General features: G+C 40.2%; 1 protein-coding gene across 2 annotated transcripts in view; it reads left to right on the top strand.

Annotated features, from left to right (window-relative positions):
* Nucleotides 1–22,311, top strand: part of NME7 (NME/NM23 family member 7) — a 253,854-nt gene that overhangs the window by 180,821 nt on the left and 50,722 nt on the right. Inside the window, exon 11 of one of the 2 annotated variants that reach the window (XM_039241877.1) lies at nt 15,715–15,822. In XM_039241877.1, coding sequence (XP_039097808.1) covers nt 15,715–15,822 — 108 coding nt within the window. Of the gene's footprint in view, nt 1–15,714; nt 15,832–22,311 lie in introns of those variants that run through there. The other variant, XM_039241878.1, reaches the window with a different exon arrangement.

Below are 22,311 nucleotides of genomic sequence, written 5' to 3'. Positions count from 1 at the left end.
GGGCGCCTGGGTGGCTCAGTCAGTTGAGCGTAGGATTTCAGCTCAGGTCATGATTTCACTGTCTGAGAGTTTGAGCCCCACGTCAGGCTCTGGGCTGACAGCTCACAGCCTGGAGCCTGCTTCAGATTCTGTGTCTCTCTCTCTCTGCCCCTCCCCTACTCGCGTTCTTTCTCTCTTTCTCAAAAATAATTTTTTTTAAAATTTTAATTAAAGGAGAGATTTTTGAACTGGCACCTGAGAGTGCAGGGTGCAGTGGAAGAGAATTATCTGGGGATGTGTGTTAGAGGCGCTAGAGGACCAGAATTGGACATGCCAGCATTCATTCTAATTACTGTCAAACAACAATTTTGAAATTACTTTTTCTGTGGCTTTCTAAAATAATCAACTATGCAGACCAATTAAAGTTCAAAGTTATCATTTGTTAAGACAAAAAAGTTGTTGGGGCACCTGGATGGCTCAGTTGGTTGAGCATCTGACTTTTTTTAATGTTTATTTATTTATATTTGAGAGAGAGAGAGAGAGAGAGAGAGAGAGAGAAAGAATGAGACAGCACAAGTGGGTGAAGGGCAGAGAGAGAAAAAGAGGGAGACACAGAATCCCAAGCAGGCTCCAGGCTCCAGGCTCCAAGCTCCAAGCTGTCAGCACAGAGCCTGATGCGGGGCTCAAACCCACAAACCATGAGGTCATGACCTGCGCGCAAGTCTGATGCTCAACATCCAGGTGCCCCCAGCATCTGACTCTTGATTTTGGCTCCGGTAATGATCTCTTGGCTCTTTAGATTGAGCCCCACATGGGGCTCTGTGCTGAGGGTGGAGCCTGGCTGGGATTCTTTCTCCCTCTCTCTCTGCCCCTTCTGCTACTCTGCTCTTATGTCTCTCTCTCTGTCTCTCTCTCAAAAATAAATTTTAAAAAAGAATTGTTTCATTCCAGCAATAGAAGAGAAAACCAGATTTCTTTGAGGCATTCTGAACATTACTTTGGCAGAGAAAAGGAGAGATCAGATAGTCTGGAAGAGAATGAAGAAATGGAATGTTTTTTTCATATGTAAATTTTGTATTTCAATATGATAGTTTACAATTCTGTTATGAAGAGAGCAAATTTCAGGGGATTAAAAGTTATCTCCCAGAATATAAATTCCAAAGAAAAGTTTTTCTTTTTAAAAAAGCTGTTACCCTTTGGGGCACCTGGGTGCCTCGGTTAAGCATCTGACTTCAGCTCAGGTCATGATCTCACAGTTTGTGGATTCGAGCCCCGCATCAGGCTCTGTGCTGACAGCTCAGAGCCTGGATCCTTCTTCGAATTCTGTGTCTCCCTCTCTTTCTTCCCTCCCCCACTTGTGCTCTCTCTCTCTCAAAAATAAGTAAACATTAAAAACAAATTTATTTTTTTTAAAAGCTGTTACCATTAAAGACTAAAGATGAGAAAAACTTAAAATATCTTTTTACAGGGTGACCTGGGTGACTCAGTCGGTTAAGTCTCCAACTTCAGCTCAGGTCATGATCTTGCGGTTCGTGGGTTCGAACCACACATCAGGCCCTATGCTGACAGCTCAGAGCCTGGAGCCTGCTTTGGATTCTGTGTCTTCCTCTCTCTCTGTCCCCCTCCCCTGATCACAGTCTGTCTCTCTCAAAAATAAACATTAAAAAATTTTTTAAAAATAAAACTATCTTTTTACAATAAAGACTTGAAGGAGGAAAACAATATACTTCTGAGAACAACTCTAATCTGAATTATCTAAGTAAAGGGGAATTCTGATTTATCAAGTATTCTCATTTATAGAAAAAATTCAATATATTTTGTGCACAAAAAATACTTGTAAAAGAATAATCAAGAAAATAATGATGACATTGTAACTATGGTGAATAGACTTTATTATTTGCTTTTTAAATGGGGACCTTGCCTCAAGATCCTATATGAGAATGTGATTTATTCCACTAAAGAGCAATAAAGGTAATAGAGAAGTTCAAATAAGCTGAAAGATCATTAACTGTAATGTGAGCTCTAATGTTCAGAGTGAGCTGGTTCTATGCTGTGGATACACCAGAAGTTTCAGTAATGCTCTGGGAAATTTAGGTGTGTCTTAATATCCCGACTGGAAACGCTTCTACCCCTGATGCCACTCTGGCAGATTGTTGCCATCTCATGTCACATTCACCACATGGTGTCCTGTATCTGCTGTGAAACAGCAGCACTATCCTCAGTCAGGGTCACAGAGGAGGTCAGTTGCAGAGCTGTGGGATTAGTGCTTAGAGGTCTCCATTCCACTCAGACAGGTGTGGCCTCATTTGAGAAAATCTGACATACAAACCCGTCAATTCACAAAATAGATAAATTAAGGGGTGATTACTTCATTTCAAAACGATTTGCTTCAGGGCTCCTTAAAATAGGCATGTCCAAAGGGTGTAATATACCCCAAAGCCCACTGGATTATTAGTAACCAAGAGGTCTAGTTTCTCTCCTGGCTAATTAACCAGGTTAATGAAGTGTTTATATTTGAGCATGTAGTCATTTCCTTCATTTATTCATTCCTGGACTAAATCATTACTACTGTTACTCAGTGAATCTTTCATGAGTGTTCTCTGTGTGTTGCATATACAAAAGTCATTGTCCTTGTCTTTAAGGCATTTATATATGCAAGAGTGAAACAGATGTGTAAAGCAATCATTGGAGTCCGTTTTTGACGGTAGAGGCAAGCTGGTCTATGGGGAGACCACTGTGGTCTAAACAGAGTGAGAGAGTGAATTCCAGTGGTAGGTGTGGACTCGTGGCAACTTTACAGGGAATTGTAAGCAGGCCTTGAGCAGTTTAGGAAATTAACTAAGAGTCTGCCCAAAATTGTTGGTCTTTGGATACAGTCTTTCTTCAGTGCTTGACAGTAAGTCTAAGACTGGCTGTAGAACCAGGTTATCCATACCTATAAAAGATGAAAATGGTCTGCATTGTCCATACAATAAGGGATTTTAAGGTGCATATGAATTATTACATCTTTTTAAAAATGAAAGTGCAATGTAAGTGCTTCACTATTAGCTATAATTTTAGGAGTTTATTTATAATATTATGAAGACGATGACTGTATCTACTCTTGGGTGCCTCCAATTTGTGCAGACACAATTAGACATTTGATGGGAATTATCTCATTCAGTTTAGTCCAGTGTGCTGAACCTAGGCCTTTAAAACACCAAGATATTTCCACTAACTGCTAAAATTTATGTTGCTACTATAATATATACATATCTTAAATTTTAAACTTCCTGTCCTATTTTATAATTTGTCATTTACCTATACCAAGATGAATTTGTTAGACCACTGGAATGATTGATTTCAAGGTCACCGTCCCTGCATCTAAGCCAGAAGTTGCTGCTGCTGCCACCACTGTTGACTGTCATGGAATCTGGTGACTTAGGCAGTAAGTCTGGCCACCACAACTGCCTCAAGACACATGTGTCCCACCTTAACTTCCAGTAGCAACATCAGCAGGGAGATGTCCTGTGTTCAGTTCTGCCTTCCAGATCTCGTTGATAGGACATAATTTACATGAAGGACCCTAGCCAAGAGGATGTCTAGCGAATATAGCTTTTTAGACTTCTCACTTCCATCTAGGAGGAGGATAGAATGAAGGGTTGAGAGAGCCAGTCTTTAGAATCTATGTGATCTTATTTATGTTGCTTATCCCAAACCATTTGTAAGATCCATGAACTTCTTGAGAAGAGGGAGAAAAACTTCAGAGCCAGAATGTTCAAAGGGAATAGTATGTGTTTTTATGCTTGGGCTAGGAAAGTGCTTGGTGGCTTTGAAAACTGGAAGGGATGGAAGTGACTAGATTACTTCAAATACAGGTGGAGAAGTAAGCAGGAATCAGATCATGTAGGCCATTCTAGAACATGTTAGAATTTTAGATTTTCTCTTAAGAAGGGAAGCATCTTAGGTAAGGAAATGGTATAATTCACCTTGTGTCATATAGCCTCCCTGTGACTGCTCTGTGTAGCATGTATTTATCAGGAGCAGTGGGATCTAGGAGACTGAGTAAACCAAGAAGAGTGAACTCTAAGAAATCAATAATCTAGGCAAGAGAATATGGTGGCAGAGTGGAGGGAAAAAAAGACTGATGTGGACTATATTTCAGCATTTTATTGACAGGACCTTGTAATAAATTGGGTGGTAGAGGTGCCAAGAATGAGTCCCAGCTATTTCATTGTTTTATTCCTTTCGGAGGGTTTCCAGGTATTGAGCTATATGTTTTTTGTTGTTGTTTTTTTGTTTTGCTTTGCTTTGTTTTGTTTTGTTTTGTTAGAGGAGTCAAGGAAGATTGTGTCGCAGTTCTTTATTTTATCAGGATGGGGTAGACTGTGGGGAGCACTTCTTTTTGGGGTGAGAGATTGAGAATGCCTATCAAGTTTCTCAGTAGTAAGGTGACTCTACTTTGAAGGTTACATATCCTAAATGTAGCATTTGGGACAACCAGAAAATAGGAAAATAATTACCAGAAAGTTATGTCACTTTCCTCTAGACTAATGTATATGTTCACAGACTTAATGTAAATGAGTCCTTGTGGGTTTTGCTAAAATATGAAGTAATTTACATAAAAGCGATGAAGAGATTTGCCCAACTATTTGAAAAGAGAACAAAGGGGTCATAAATTTTTATTTAAAAATAACACCTGTATCAGCCAGTGCCTATTGTTGGCTACGGTAGCAAACAGCTCAGTAAGAGGCAGTGATTACTATGGTGTGTGGTCTATTGAAGCCTAGGGCAAAAGACAAGATTGAATTGTCTGAATGTTTAACCTGAAATCCCATTTAATTATCACCCTCTTCAGGTCCTATAAATTTACATTATATCTAAGTTCTACTTAATGAAAAGTGAGATGTGAAGCCTGTCAAAGGTTCACAAGCCAGGTGTTTTAATTATTCCTCATATTTAAGCAAATCATGTGGTCTCCAAAGCTAATAAGTGTATTTACTGTGAATTCTCTGACAGCTCACTCAGTGAGACTAATACATAAGTAGTTGAATTTAATTTTGCAGTCACTCTTTTTGAGTCCTGTGCATAGGTTCTAGAAGGATCCCAAATTTCCAAAAAGTGGCTTTTGGATCTCCTCTCTGGTTCCCTTTCCTACTTCTAAGTCCTCCAGTGTTTCATTATTGTGTTTTAGTTGTGAATTAGTCTCCCAGGAGTATAAAACTGTACCTGCATTAATTTATACGAAGTTTTATGCAAATGGAAAAGCCGTTTGACAGTCAGATTTGGTGGGATGTTTTTGAAGTACTAGAGGAGTCCAGGAGAGAACTCAGCATGTACTTTTTAATATTACAGGACTTGTTGGCTAAAAGCAGGAATATTTGCTGCTTTCATTATGGTGGCTGCTTCATTGGTCTTTGAAAGTTATATTACTCTGTTGTCTATGAAATGAGGCCAATGTATAATGATTTTCTGTTTTGCTTCACAGCTATTTTAGGTTTGCCAAGACCTATGTTCATTCCTCTTTTAATGTTTATCCATTGGTCTATATCATTGCTAACATGGTTACCCTATACCTTAAAGAAGATTTTTTTCAAAATTAGACCAATGACCACGTGTGATTATCTACCACGTGCCACTCATTATATGAATATGTTCTATAACTGATCATGAAGTTGTCTTTCTTAAAGATTCTATAATCAGTAAATTTCATAAATCTCTTCGCAGTTCATTTCTTAAGTCATTTTCACCCTTGAATATCTATCTCATATTGTAGAGAACGGAAACAGTGGGCTTTCTGTAGAAGCCATTTGTTTTCTTTGTCCAGACGTATTTTATGAGTCTGACAGACTTATAATTCAATAAACAATAATACTTATAATGCACACAATAAAAGAATAATTACATAAACATTCTATAATTCATTTTCAGTATTTAGCTAATCACCACTCTACTTAGTGCATTGTTTCCACGTCTTAGATTTAGAGGTCATTCTTTTTTTTTTTTTTTTTTTTAATGTTTTGTTTATTTCTAGGAGACAGAGAGCGAGACAGCGTGAGCAGGGGAGGGTCAGAGAGAGAGGGAGTCACAGACTGAAACAGGCTCCAGGCTCTGAGCTGGCGGTCAGCACAGAGCCCGACGCGGGGCTCGAACCCACGAACCATGAGATCATGACCTAAGCAAAAGTCGGACACTTAACCAACTAAGCCACCCAGGCGCCCCTAGAGGTCATTCCTTAAGCCAGAATTCCTCTGCCACCGCCCCCCTGTAGGGTTACCAGAGCAGAGTTTTTAGTCCATACAAGAAGCTGTGTAATAACCAAGCATTTGATGGCACTCAGCAGGCCAGGTTGTTGTAGTAGACAGATATGCCAGGAGTTTGGTAGAGTTTGAAAGACTGCCGACCTTCTAAATGCAAGTAAATGTGGGGCTTTCAAGAGTCTCATTCGCTCAGCATAACGTCTCACTTACTAAAAGTGCAGTAACTTTAAGCAATTATTTATGATACGTAAATTGCATATTGGCACTTTGTGTTGCTTTTATGTATCTGGTATTCACTTCTGCTTCATTGGGGGGGGGGGGTGCTTAGTAGGCTGGTTTTCCCCATAGTGGACAAAGAACGGGAGAGTATGAATCTGTTAGAAACAATTAGGGAAAATCTGCCAGGAAATAGAGGGGGAAAGGATCTGTGGAGGATTCTTCTGGGCTTTCACTTTCAGTATTTTTTACTTCTATAGACATACATGAAATTTTATAGTCAGCAAAACTAAAATCAATGTATCAATACTTTTTCAGAAACAGATCAAATGAAAGCCTCAATTTTAATGAAAAATGAAAGAAACTATGAAGAAAATACTTGTTCTTTCGCTTTTTGCTTCATCATTATCATTTACCTAAACATTGTACAGTAAAATGACTTTCTGTGGTTTACTTATAGATTATTGTCTAATCTGCATGTCTTATTACTTGATTATTTAAACTTTTACCTATATTCTAAAATTATCATTAAAAATCTTGAGAGATGTTATATATTTATTAAAAGGCACTTGAATATTTTGGTGGACTGTCTTTGACACATATCAAAGTATCCCGTTTCTGTCTCGTTACGAAGTGTGTCATCCTAATTTCCTTTCAATTCTACAGTTATATTAATAAAACCAATGGCCTTTATCTATTGAATGCGATAGACACTTTTCTAAACACTATTAGTTATTTTTTCCGTTCTCACAGCGACACTATAGTCAAGTCCCATGTCTATCCCTAGTTTACAAATGAGAACAGGGAAGCAGGCACAGAGAGGTTGAGTCACACGGCAGGGTCACACAACTAGTGAGTGATGAAGGCAGAACTCAAATCCAGAGAGCCTTCTCCCACAGCTCTTGCCCTTCGTTACTCCTTCATCCCAGCTCCCTGAATGGAAATGCCATTTTATGTCGGTCAGCAGGAAATACCTGCTTTCGCAAGCCTTTACTCGGTGTTTATAACTAAGATATAGAATATCAAGGGAGTTTTATATTGTGTTAAATGTTGAGAGTCTAAATAGGCACATAGAAAAAACCATATAAAATGCAAGTCAGAGGACTGGTAATAAATTGACCATAAATTCCTATTGAAACAGTGGAAAAGGGAAGATTACTCTGGGAGGAATTCAAGTTAGTTTTGTAGAGGAAGTGATGTTAGTGGGATTTAAGGTTTCAGGGAAAGTGCGAGTGAGGCCTCAAAGGTAGGTTTAGGCAGAATGTCGAGGACATTGAATGCTGCACTAAGGAGCCCAGACATTAGGCCATAGCAGGTGAGTAGCGTGATAATATCTGCATACTAGGTGCAAAATGATAGCAGCATGAACAGTGAATTGATGATGGCTTAACGAGTTTGGAGAAATAGGGAATGTCTGGAAGATAAGCGTGCATTAACATGGCAGATGATCAGCCCCTGCTCTTCCCGGCCTCAGAAATTGTTGGAGACAGATTGTATCGTGTATTATTTTATCTTTTGTTTTGTTTCATCTTTTACTCTGAAGAGTACCTCTCCAGCAATGCTGGAAACAAGAAAGAATGACTTGTCATTAGCAGACCATTCACTTTGAAAGGTAAAGAGCAGGCAGGCTTGGACAGGGAAGGACACTCGTACTCCCCAGCAGGCAGGAGAGGACTGATCAGGGAAGACGGGGACTCTGGTTGTGCTGCACATCAGACACTGTGGCCTCCGGGTCAGGAGGGACAGGAGGCCTCCAGCAGGTGATTAGCGAGGAGGCTGCATGAGGAGCTGCTCACCTGCGCCTGCCCGTGCTGCGCCGAAGGGAGGTGATGCTCCTAGCCATAGCCCAGGGCACTGAATCTGGAGCTTGAGCTAGAAGCAGAGTAGGAGATAGGTAGCTAGTGTCACTCCGAGGACAAATGAGAAGCCCCACTTCTGTAGGAACAGCAGCCAATGTACCCTACCTGTTGATGTGTCTGTGGCATCCGTGACAGGTAAACAGAGATTTCCAAACAGGAAGACAGAGAGCCCGGGATTGCAAGCCATTTAGAGTCCAAATACAATCAACAGAGCCAGGGCCTAAGGGAAACAAATAGATCTAACAAGGAGTCTTTAAATAAGAGGAGTCAGTATCGGCAGAAAGACTGAAGGAATATTGGATCTATAAAAAATAATTATGGGTATTGAAAGTTTTAAACACAGTTTTTGAAAATTAAAAAAAAAAAATCACCAAATCAGTAGGGTTACACCATGGACCCAGTTTAGAAACAAACTAGTTAGGTGACAGATCAAACAGGAATTCCCCCAGAATGTAGTACAAGAAGACAGACAGGAGGTATACAAGAAAAAAGAGGGAAGATTGAACTAGAAGTTTCAACATGTATTGCATAGAAATAGCCAAAGGAAAGAAGAGATGAAGTGGAGGAGAGAAAACAGTAAAAGAAATAGAAGCCGACTGTATTGAATTGGACTGTGGACTCTGGAGCAGAATGACGGGTAAATGAGCATTGCCTAGATAAAGAGATAATACAAAACCTTCCAGAAAGGAGAAAAAAAGCATTACCTAAAAACGACGGTAATCAGATTGTAATAGTCTGCAACACCATATTTGTCACCTAGGCCATGTATACACGATGTGTTATGTGTGTGCGCGTGTTTGTACATATGTAAGTAGTCGATACTACAGAGGGCTACTCATATTCCCCCTCAGCTTCCGGACTGAAGAGCCCATTCCCCAGCTATGTGTTGGCAGCTGACAGTAATTCCATAAGCATTTCCCATACTGCCCTCTGCCCAAGAAAGTCACCCTTCCCTGAAGTGGCCTATATCCAGTGGGGTGTCACCTTGGAGAGATCAAGGCCTCACCCATTTGCTTCCATTCAGGACAATTCTGAAGCATCATCCCAGCTCCAGAGCTCACTGGAGGATTTTCCGAGGCTGCCGGTGTTACTCCGGCAGTTGAAGTTCAACTTCTCCCTCTGCCCAGTCCCATGTTCCTCACTTGCCCACGAGTATAATTGCTGAGGCCACCTTCCAGTAGACTTCCTGCATGCAAATCTCTGAGTTGGTTTCCTCAGAGTTGGTTTGCCAGAGAATGCAACCTGTGACAGTATTCTTTTCAGCTATCCTTGAGACATTGACTAAAATTGACTGTGTATTAGGATGCAAAGAAAATCCCAACAAATTCCTTCACAGGAAGACCAAAGAGGCCACATTCTCTCACCACAGTACAGCGTGATTAACAACAATCCCCCAGCCACCAACACACATGCATGCACGTGCAGGTACACACACACACACCTCTTCAGAATTCAGGTGCTGTGCATACAGCCGTCACTTACATGAAAGTAATATTTTAATGAAAATGGTGAGTGCCAAATAATGAAGGTACAGAACAAGTTCTTATGAAGCCGTTTACTCAGATGGAGCCCTTTTCAAGCGTTTCCTCCTAACTGAAATCATAAGAAAAGGAAACTAAGTAGTCACCCTTACAGTTTCACAAACTACATCTTATTTCACAGAATGGCAGCTTAGCACCACATGAGCAGAGTAGGTGTTCAGTGTCGGGTGCTGACTTGCCAGGAAAATTATGGAGAACAGAATGAAAGTAATGAATTTAAAGTAAAACATAAAGCCATCCTTGTTTTCTAGTGTATCAAAATGTTTTTCTTAAATTCAATACATTTGTAAGTGACAACCTTGAAAGGAAGACAAATAATTAAATAAATGCAAACCTTTAACATGTGCTAAAGGGATGGACTCACAGATGTGAATACTGCCCAGCATGCTTGCACCCTAAGCTACAGCCGCCATAGCTCTTGGTGACTTCCATACCGTAGAGGTGATCCATTCAGTACTTTGGTCTCTCAGTCTATGATCCTCCTTTCTTCAGTATTCTTGCCCTCCATGTAACCTCAGCCATTGGTTATACCTTAAAACTGGCCATTATGAACCACTGTAACCCCGCTGGAGAAGGTCATTGAGAAGAAGTGACCATCAATCAATCAGAGGCTCCTCACCCCCATCCCTGTCCTTGGATTGTGGGCTCTGCTTGCCTTGCGGACCCCCAGTGGCAGCTCCAAGGACACAGCCTTAAGCCAGCGGTACGGAGTTGAGGACACCTGCACAGTACACATGACTAAACCCAGTTAAGGCTCTGTGTGAACTTGAGATGTGGCTGGCGGACAGGGGTCACTTCATCCCGTTGCCGCCTAACTTCCTTCTGCTTGTGAAAACTGCCACCACTGACATCTTTCTTCAGTTTCTCCCTGCCCTCTGAGTACAAGGGCTGGTTTCAGATTATACCCGACAAATCTCAACAGGATTGTGAATCCACACACCCTCTCTGCTCACTTCCAGTAATTTCCAGTATCCCATCTCTGAACTTTCCAGCTCACCTCTTCCCACACCAGTCTTACTAATGCTCCCTCTAGGAGCTCCAGTCCGTGGATCTATGTCTTCATGGTCTCTCACTCCTTCAACTCCAGATCCTCACTTTCCTACTCAGTTTGATTTGTGTCGTCCAGTAGTATTATCACTACCTTGAGCACGCCTTCAGCCTCCCTTACTCCTCTCGTTTTGTTGTTTGCTTTTGGCAAAGCCCCACCTTTCACTGAATTCAGCTTTCCACCAAATCTCTGCCTGCGCCCATGCAGCTGAGCATGGCTGGAGAACACACAGCTACCGTGAGCAATCTCCCTTCGCATTCATGACCTCTAACCTCACTAACGAAGGGCCTGACAGGGGGGCCCTCAGTGCCGCTCAGCAATCACATTACACTTTCCTAGATAATTTACTTTACTGCTCTGAAAATGTATTCCATACCTTCCTTTCTCTCCCCGGCCTTCCCCCCAGCTGATGACGGTCTTGCTGCCCTTTTCACTGCAAAATAGAATCAGTCAAAAGAAAACTTCTGGAAGGAAGTTTAGAAATGTTCCATAGTTTGTTTACAAGGGTGATTACTGAGTTTATACATTCGACAAACTCACGGAGCAGTACAGATAAAACCAACCCATGTTGGGGCGCCTGGATGGCTCTGTCAATTAAGCATCCAACTCGTGATTTCGGCTCAGGTTGTGATCTCCCGGGTCATGAGATGGAGCCTGTGGTGGGGGCCTCTGCACAGAGCCGGCTTGGGATTCTCTCTCTGCCTCTCCCCATCGCTCGCACGTACATGGGTGCACACACTCTCTCTCAGATAAACTTAAAAAAAAACAATACATGATATCTGTGTAAATTATGTCTCAATAAAAATTAAAAATAAAGAATGTCCATAAGTTCCCACCACTTACCTGCGGCCAACTCTGTATTTGGTCTTGATGGTCAGGGTGGATGCTGCTTGTTCCTAGAGAGCCCCCCCCCCCCCCCCCCCCCCCCCCCCCGCTCTACACTTGATTCCATTACTCCAGCAATTCCTGCTTCTCCTTCCTGCTTCGTCTCCCGCCTGCTTTCCTTTGTCAGATAGTTCCTATCAGCATGTGAATGTGCTATTATTTTTTTAATTAATTTACTTTTTCATTTACATCCAAGTTAGTTAGCATATAGTGCAACAGTGATTTTAGGAGTAGATTCCTTGATGCCCCTCCCACAGCCCCTCCAGTAACCATCTGTTTGTTCTCCATATTTAAGAATCTTTTATGTTTTCCCCCCCTCCCTGTTTTTATATTATTTTTGCTTCCCTTCCCTTATGTTCATCTGTTTTGTATCTAAAGTTCCTTATATGAGTGAAGTCATAAGATATTTGCCTTTCTCTTAGACTAATTTCGCTTAATATAATACCCTCCACTTCCATCCATGTAGTTGCAAATGGCAAGATTTCATTCTTGTTAATTGCCGAGTAATACTCCATTGTGTGTAATACCACATCTTCTTTATCCATCCATCCGTCGATGGACATTTGGGCTCTTTCCATATTTGGCTGTTGTCATTAGTGCTGCTATAAACACTGGGGTGCGTGTGCCCCTTCGAAACAGCACACCCGTATCCCTTGGATAATATCTACTAGTGCAATTGCTGGGTCATAGGGCAGTTCTGTTTTTAATTTTTTGAGGGAACCTCCGTACTGTTTTCCGGAGTGGCTGCCCCAGTGGGCATTCCCATCAGCCGTGCACAAGGTTCCCTTTTCTCCGCATCCTCGTCAGCACCTGTTGTTGCCTGAGTTGATAACGTTAGTCATTCTTTTTTTTCTTTTAATTTTTCTTTTAATTTTTTTTTATTTATTTCTAGGAGAGAGAGAGAGAGAGAGAGAGAGAGAGAGACAGCATGAGCAGGGGAGGGTCAGAGAGAGAGAGGGAGTCACAGACTGAAACAGGCTCCAGGCTCTGAGCTGGCAGTCAGCACAGAGCCCGACGCGTGGCTCGAACCCACGAACTGCGAGATCATGACCTAAGTGAAAGTCGGACGCTTAACAGACTAAGCCACCCAGGCACCCCGTGCCCTTTATTATTCTTTACTTGGTTGCCCTGCTTTATTGGTTGCACTGATAAATATCCAAAATTATCTTATTTATTATTATCTATCTCCCATCCTAGAATATAAGCTGACAGTAAGGATCTTGTCTATTTTTTTGCTATCTTCCCANCTCCAGGCTCTGAGCTGGCAGTCAGCACAGAGCCTGACGCGGGGCTCGAACCCACGAACCGCAAGATCATGACCTAAGTGAAAGTCGGACGCTCAGCCAACTGAGCCACCCAGGCGCCCCTAACGTTAGTCATTCTGACGGGTGTGCGGTGGTCTCTCAGTTAAACATGTTGTTATTTCTCCCATTTTAAAATTAACCCTCTCTGAGAAAACCCCTCTCCATCCCACATCCCGTTCCATTTATTGCCCCATTTCTCTTCTCTCCTTTATAGCAAAATTCCTCAAAACAGTTGCCTGTATTCACTTTTCCCAGCTCTATGCCCATTTTCTCTGGAAACCACATTAATCAGTGCTTTCTCCTCTCCAGGCCTCTGGAACCCCTCCCGTCAAGGATATCCGTGACTCCGTATTGATAGATCTGAGGCTCAGTTCTGGGTCTTCACCCTGCTTGACTTGTCAGCAACATTAGGCGCTGCTGAGGACTCTTTATCCTTGATAGTTTTCTTCACTGCCTTCTAGGAGAGGACCTTCCTGGAACTCTCCTCACCTAGCTGGTTGCTCCTTGTCCGTCTCTCCTTGTCTCCTTGATTTTCCAGTGGTGCGGTGCGCCTGTGTATCTTCTCATTGCCTTCACAGTGTCACCTAGCTGTTACCTTTGAATGCTTTAAAAATGCTGTGGACCCCCAAATTGTTATTTGCAGTTTGGAAGGCTCCTCTGAACTCTACACTCACACCCAACCATGTATTTGAAAACTTCACTTGCATATCTCATAGGCAGCTTAAACTTAATGCATTCAAAACCAAAATGTGGAGGATTTGACCTACCAGATGAAGACTTATTATAAGGTTATAATAATTAAGACAGTTTAATGTAGATACATGAATAGACAAAATTTCCAATGAAACCAAACAGCAAACAAAAAGACCCACACCAAATAGAAATCCTATATATATCGGAGCCATCACTAGAGATTGGTAAGAAAAGAGGAAAACTATTCAATATTTGGTGCTAGGTAATTAAATGCCCATATGGGGAAAATGGAAATGGATATCCCCCTCACATCATAGCTAAAGTCAGTTCAAGGTGGATCAAGAATTTCATGCGTAAGGCAGAACTCTAAAGATTTTAAAGATGATAGAGAAGAGTATTCTTATGGTCTTGGAGTAGGGAATAACTCCTTCAGAAACAGCATAGATCATAAATGAAAAGATTGATAAATTTAATTTCATTAAAATTTAGTATTTCTGTATCAAAAAAAAACATACTAAAGAAAACTCAAAGACAAGCTTCATACTGGGAAAAGATACATGCATTGTAAAAAGTAACAAAAAATAGAATTCAGAATATATTAAGAATAATAATCAAAAAGAACTAGAATAACCTAGTAGAGAAAGGGAGAAAAGACAAGAATAAGCATTTTACAAACTATAATGTATATGAAAATACAAAATGGATGTATATGGAAGGACACTAAATTTCTCTAGTAATTACAGAAATGTGAACTATAAGAATACATTTAACACCCTCCAGCATGGCAAAGTTAGAGAGTCAGCCAGTATCAAATGTTGGCTTTTATGTGGATAATGGGAATCTTGTGCATTGATGATTGAGGGCAAATTAATACAACCACCTAAGAAAATGGTTTGACACTGCTTAGTAGAATTGAATATGCATGTGCACCAATCTGGACAAAACTCTTGTACACGTGCACTGTGCTGTGTACAAGAATGCTTGTAGCAGAATGTGTGTGTGTGTCAAAAGAAAGGCGAGGAGAAAGGGGAAAAGAGAAGAAGTTAGTTGAATGTCCATCAACAGGAAAATGGATAAAATATGCTCAGTCATACATTGGATTTACATAGTAATATAAATAAATGAACTGTAACTATATATAACAACATGGATAAATCTGAAAAACAGTGTTTTGGAAACTAAACAAAACAAGGGAATCTTTAAGGAAAATTGAGAGTAATGGGCACCTCTGGGTAGAAGTAGGGATGGGATAGAATGGAGTCAGGATAAAGTCCCACACTGGGGACTTCAAAGTTACTACATTATTTTAATTCAGCTAAATAGTGGGTACACACATATTTGTTTCATTTTTCAGAAATATGTATATTAAATGCTGTTTTTGTAAGTATATGTCAGAATTAAAATAGAAGTTTTGGAAATGTTTCACTTAGAACAGAAAAAGACTAATAAGTAGGTGATTAATACTCCCACATCTTTAATTTTTTTAACCTCTTGTTTCTTTTACCCACAATCTTGAGTCATCTATAACCATTTTTCCCCTCATATGAGCTAGTACTAAAGCTGATACAATTGTAACATTTTGAAAAATCTTTTGAAATCCATGCCATCAAACTCATTCATTTTAAATCAGGTTGTTAGGATGCAAGTCTTTCACCATAATGAACTAGGTTCATATTTTATGTGATTCCAATAATGTGTTGGTAGAAGAGAGATGTAATTATTATTGCCCTTTCGACTTTATAACGGGCCACAGAAAGAGCCTAGTGAGTGAACTGAAGTTTTTCATTGCTCAAAGTTTCATGCATTCGTGCTGTTCCCAGGAAAAAACAACGCCACCAATGTGTATGTGTATTTCGTAAACAATTAATTCAAGTGTTTCCTATAGCTGGTGTTTTTCTTATTAACACTGTAGGACTGACCTTAATCTATATGTGAATATGTGTTTCATAGGAAATTGCCCGGCATTTACGGCCTGGAACCCTCAGAGCAATCTTTGGAAAAACAAAGATCCAGAACGCTGTCCACTGTACTGATCTACCAGAGGATGGCCTGTTAGAGGTAAGATAAAGAAAGGTAAACATCTTATTTGTGTTTCAAACTCATAATTTCAGCAGTTCTGTTGTATAAGAGACCTTTTAATATTCTTGGATTGTATACTCTTACCTGGCCATCTGATGACTTCAGACGCATCTTTAAATGACCAGACTGTAAGATGCTGTGTGTATGAGGCACCTTGGTGGCTCAGTCGGTTAAGCGTCCGACTTCGGCTCAGGTCATGATCTCACTGTTCGTGGGTTTGAGCCCCGCGTCGGGCTCTGTGTTGACAGCCAGCTCAGAGCCTGGAGCCTGTTTCAGATTCTGTATCTCCCTCTCTCTGACCCTCCCCAGCTCACACTGTCTCTCTCCCTCTCTCAGAAATAATAAAACATTAAAAAAAATTTTTTTTAAAAGATGCTGTATTTAACTAGTCTTCAGAGAAGTAAGATATTTTGTGATTGGCATATATTATATAGATGGCAGTATTTTAATGCATATATTTAACAATAATTTTAAAAACTGAAAAGCTACAAGGGCACCTGGGTGGCTTAGTCGGTTAAGCGTCCGACTTTCGCTTAGGCCATGATCTCGCGGTTCGTGGGTTCGAGCCCCGCGTCGGGCTCTGTGCTCTCTGCTCAGAGGCCACTTTGGATCTTCCTCTGTCCCCCCTACCCCTGCCTCTCCCATGCCAAAAATAAAGAAATATTAAAAAAAAAAAAAGCTACGGCATTAATTAAATAATGTAAAATTTGTTTTAAAATCAGGTAAAAATACCATTACCATAAGTTTCTGGTCATAAAAATATGTCAAGGAAATTAAGTCAAATATGCAGTGCAATAACATTAAATGTGATAGTTACCATTTACTGACTCTATGTGCTGGGTTCTAGCATGATAGATAAATGCTTTGTATAAATTAATTATTTTAATCTCCAAAGGAACTTTAATAGGTTATTACTATTATGTCCATTTTTTCAGTAAAATAAATCGAGACTCAAGTTAAGTAACGTTCATAAATCAAATCTCTCATACAGGACAGAGTCATATTTTGACCTCTCATTTGTGTAATTAACATAAAATAGGAAACAATGAAAAATTATAAGAAAATATTAGTGAATATTAGTCTTGCTTGGTTTTTAAAAAGTCATTTCCAGACCAAAAGCAAAGAAACTTTAAAGAAAAAATGTGGAATTTTTAACTTTTTACAATTTTAAAATTTTTGTATGTCAAAAGGAACTGAAATGAAATAAAGACACATGATAAACTTAAGTGATTATAGGACCAATGACAGAAAAACGATTGATATCCTCAGTACATATTTTTTAGAGTATTATTTATGTTTTATGTCAAATTTATCAGTCTTTTTTTTTTTTCCTTCAAGTCATACGTAGAAAAGCCTTCCTCCACATTTTGTTTTCATTTTCTTACATTGAAACATTCAGTCCACCCGGAATTTGACATATGGTATGAGGTGTGGACTAGTCAGCTGTCACAACATCGTTAAATCTTTCCATGCCTTCATTGTTACTTCTCATTTATTAAATGCTTATATACATCTGTGCCTGTTTCTGAACTTTCCATTTTTTTTAATTGGTCTGGGCCAGCAAAATACTATTTTTATTATTGTGCTTTCTACTTTGAAAAAGTTTTCTTGGTTTATTCTCTTAAATTTATTCCTTCACATGAACTTACCATGAGTTTACCAAGTTCTTTACCAGACTCCCACTGGATGCAAGGGAGACCTTGATGAACATTATGCTTATAAATTAATGTGTAAGCCACTTATCTATGTGAATCTCCATCTCTGTTTATGGTTTGCCTCGTCTTATATGCAAGCAATAGGGTCTTTTTTCATAGCAGTCTTGGACATGGGATATTTTCATATATTCTCATCAGCTTTTGTTTTTGTTGCTATAGAGAATCACTTTGTTAACTCCATTAAGATTTTCTGCTATGATCCAAGATGTTAATGTGATAAACATGTTATTACATGTTAATATAATCTTATCTAAACTATGCACCCCGGTTCAAAATTTGGACATACTTGTGAAATACAAAAATGTAACAAACCTCATTTTATAATTACCCAGAGTATTACATGTTTCTTTAAGATTTTCACCTACTTTATAAATATTCCTTTTACTTTCTGATACTTTAAGACCTGTAGACTAGATTTGAATACACACTGTTGTTCAGTGAAACTGAAATATTAGTCACAAAATTATGAAATTTATTATTTTATAAAATTTATTTCATGTTTTATTTATTAATTATATTTATGCCCACCTAAAATAGTATCCAGGTATGCCTGTGATTTTGCTCATACAACTTGGCAATAGATTTTTACTGCCTACAGTTTACAAAGCCGTTTCTAAATGATTAACATCTCTCTAACTGAACTGCGCAGGGGACTTCACTGGTGACATTGAAGTTGGTGACAGTGTGGTTTAGAGAATGGTTGGAGCTCCAGCAGCCTCCTCTTCTGTGGCAGCTGGTGATTCATACTTGATGTGACCTTGAATAAGTCACTTTTTGTTTCCATGTCTCACTTTTATCAGCAAAATGGAATAAAGACTGCTGATAGAACCAAGAGATGTTCTCCTCGTTAGGGATTATTTGCAGATTGTTACTTGGCTTTAAATGATAAAGGATTATAAAAACACTTAGAGGCCAAACTGTTATCTGTTCATAGGTCTTCAAAGAGAAATTCAGAGCAACATAAAGACAAGCTGTCTCAGGGCGCCTGGGGGGCTCAGTCGGTTAAGCTCAGGTCATGATCTCATGGTTCGTGGGTTCGAGCCCCGCGTCGGGCTCTGTGCTGTCAGCTCAGAGCCTGGACCCTGCTTCAGACTCTGTGTCTCCCTCTCTTTCTGACCCTCCCCTGCTCGTGCTATCTCTCTCTTTCTCTCTCTCAGAAATAAATAAAACATTAAAAAAAAATTTTTTTAAGACAAGCTGTCTGATGAGGGGAACACTTTTATACTGCAGCTCATTAAGGGAACACCCTTTAGATGGAGGTTGACCATAAAATGGACTGCATAGTCCAGGACCTTCTGAAAGGCAGCTCCATTCAGACAAGAGGCTAGGACAAAAGACATAAACTGGAACTGTCATTGGCACCCAGGGATTATGGGCTCCCTATTTATATGGGGAGTCAAGGAAATGGGAAAAAGTTAATTCTCCTTAATCTTTTCCTCATGTGATATTTAATGAGCTGAGATTATTTATGTAATATGTGTAGACCTTCAAAAGGTCTGGTTTCAGTTCATATCTTGTCACCATCTATTTTATGTACTTATTTTGTAGCAAATGATTATAGCATGCATTGCTTGCTGGCATTGTTGTAGGATTTCAGAGTCAAACAAAACATTTCTCCTGTCCTTACTGAGCTCACAATAAGTTTAAGATCAAGGATCTTTTTTTTATGTTTGTTTATTTTGAGAGAGAGCGAGCAAGCTGGGGAGAGGGAGAGACAGAGAGAGAGAGAGACAGAGAGAGAGAGAATCCCAAGCGGACTCCGCAGTGTCAGTACAGAGCCCAACACTAAGCTAGAACTCACAAACTGAGATCATGACCTGTGCTGAAACCAGGAGTCAGACCCTCACCCAGCTGAGCCACACGGGCGCTGCTGGAGGCCCTTAGCATGGATGTATCAGTCTGATTTATTCAGATGCTCCGAACTGTGACAGAGACATTTTTGTGGTTATAGCAATAAATGACAGCATCTGTGGTATGTGAGGCATTTTATAAGGCTATTTCACTGGTAATGTTCTGGATACTTCATTGGTAACTCTAAAGATCTTATATTTGAGCTTTAAAGAAAGCATTAATGGCAAAGTTTAGAGCTAAAGTAGTAATCAAAGAAATACTAGTTTGTTTGTTTTTTTACTAAGGGCAGAGGATTTGTAAAGTATCACTGTCCGCTGCTGGTGAGGCTGCAGTAAGACAGATACCCTCGTATTGCAGGGGGCAGCTATGTGGCAACAGGTTTTGCAAGCCATGGGGTTTTCTACTTGGTTCCAGAATTCTACTTCTTAGAATCTAACCAAAGGAGGAAGTGGGGGCAGGACTTCCCTGCAGAGAGTTCCCTGCAAAGGTGCTCATTGAAGGAGTATTTGGGGCAATTAAAATCGGAAATAATGTGCGTGTCTGAAGGCCTGTCTGATGGCCCCTCCCTCTGAGAAGGCTTTCCTGATCCTCACTGGCTGCATCAGAGGTCCTTCCGTATGTGTGTTTCCATGGCGCTGCTTCCCTCTCACACAGCAGTGTAGCCCACGGCGGACACAGCGCTGCTCCCTGAACTCACTTCATCGTGCGAAGCTCCCTGATTCCATAAATGAAGATGCTAGCAGTGCCCACCTTGTCAGGCGGCGTGGTGCCTCGCACAGAGCAGTTGCTCAACAAATGGTAGCAATTATGTTGTTGTTAACCACAGGACATTGTCTGTTCGATTATATATATTTCCCCAGAAGGCTGAACACTCATATGGAAGAGAACCTATCTTGCCCAGCACATAAATGCTCCTCTGTGAATCATTTTTGAAGAGAAAGAGGGAAAGGTTTGGTGAAATAAATTTATGGTTCATGCACTCTGTGCAGAAGTATGTAACCTTTTTTTTAAAATAATGATGGTGATGAACTACAGCAGAGCACGTTCACGCCTCGGTTGCACATCTGGATCACCCAGGCCGTTTTGAAAATACTAATACCCAGACCTACCCTGAGAGATTCTAATTACTTTTCTTTTGAAATAATTTCAAACTTACAGAAAAATTGCAAGTACAGTGCAAAACTTTTTTTCATGAACACTTGGGATTAAGTTGCCAAGGTAATATCCTGTATCTGAATACTTTAGTGTCTTTTTAACATAAAAGGGCATTTTCCTACATCCATGTTAGGAAATTAACATTGATATGTTGCTACTATTTAATCTTTAAACCCCATTCAGGTCTCTCACGTTGTCTCAATAATGTGTTTTAGTAGCAAAAGGATCCAGGTCAGAGTACTCATTGCATTCGATTCTCTGCTTCGTTTCTTTCAATGTGAAACTTGCCTCAGACTTTTCTTGACTTTCGTGACCTTGACGCTTCTGACAGTAACAAGCAGAGATTCTAGTATAAGTGATCTGTTTATTCCTTTGCTCATTAGAAACCTTTTGAAGTGGTTTCTCTGTACATTTCTAATGAGACTCTGACATGCTGATTCTGCTGAACGGCATGAGTCTTCCTCTCACGCACATCACTGATGATATTTCTTCAGTTTTACTTCCTCCGTCCTGTAACTTTCCCAAAGCTTCTCTGCTGCTTATATTCCTCTGTAGTCAGTTCCCTGCACTGTCGTTTTCTGATCATCTTCACAGGAACAACCAGCGCTTTATCTATACTGAACTTGAAATTCTCAAAGTTGCCGGATAGGTATATAGTAGAAAATACAAGTATGTTTGAATTTTGAACTCTGCATAACAAACTGATCTATCAGTCATTGATTCTGATATTTACATGCTTTTTTATTAAAATCACAGCACTGGGAACACAGCAGTAAAGAGGATACATGCAGCCCCCGCCTTTGTGGGGTTTACCTTTTTTTTTTTAGGAGATAGTGATCACAGGAGTTGTTTTTTAGAATAATTAGAACATGGATCTTTCCTGTTTTTGTTTTCCAGATACTCTGTAATGTGGCCATAAAATTAAAATTTTTGAAGTTTATAAAATATTTCATTGTATGTGTATATAGTTGGTCAAAACAAATATGAGTTCAGATCTATAATTATTTCTGCATTGAATCTTGTTCTGGTCCACTCTGGAAAAAAAATTAATCTAGCATTAGCCAGAAATAAACATAGTTACAGGAGTAAGACGGTTGTACGGGCCTGGACTTCTTGGCCATGGTTAGTATGGGTGTGTGCACACACTAACACTCATGATTTATCTTCAGTTTTAGTTTCTATCCCAAAGGAAGAGTTGTGATTTTTACTAGTACACTGTCAGAGAGGGAACAGCTTGTACGAAGACAAAAGAGAAGAGCTTTCTCTAAGAGATTTAAAAATAGTTCAGTAAGGCTGGGACTTTGACCTTGAGGTGGAAAATGACAAGAGATAAGGCTAGGAAAGTCATCAAGGGCCTTGTAAAGTCATATTAAGACATCTGAACTTTATCCAGAGGGCAACAGGAATCCAAATAAATGTTTTACGCTGGGGATCGCACAATCATATCTGTGTTACGGCGATCACTCTGGCTGCAGGATGGAGAGCAGATCAAGGGGGTTGGGGAGGGGAGGGTTCTGGTCAGCCCGGAGGGAGAAAGACCTGGCAGAAGGCTGTTAAGGTAATTCAGGGGAAGATTCTGGTAGCCCGAATGGATGTGGCTGCAGGAATAGCCAGAATCAGTGAGCTTCAAGAGACATTCAGGGGGCCAGAACTGACAGCCTCAGAGGCTACTTGGATGTGAAGGGTAACCTATGAGAATGAGACAAGAGTAACTCCTATCTCCCAGAGAAGGTGACGGAGACCACTG

The sequence above is a fragment of the Hyaena hyaena genome, unplaced genomic scaffold (genome assembly GCF_003009895.1).
Source record: "Hyaena hyaena isolate Hyena2069 unplaced genomic scaffold, ASM300989v1 scaffold_201, whole genome shotgun sequence".
NCBI classification, from domain to species: domain Eukaryota; kingdom Metazoa; phylum Chordata; class Mammalia; order Carnivora; family Hyaenidae; genus Hyaena; species Hyaena hyaena.
The sequence above is the reverse complement of the archived record's forward strand: the minus strand, read 5'-3'. Positions and strand labels throughout refer to the sequence as shown.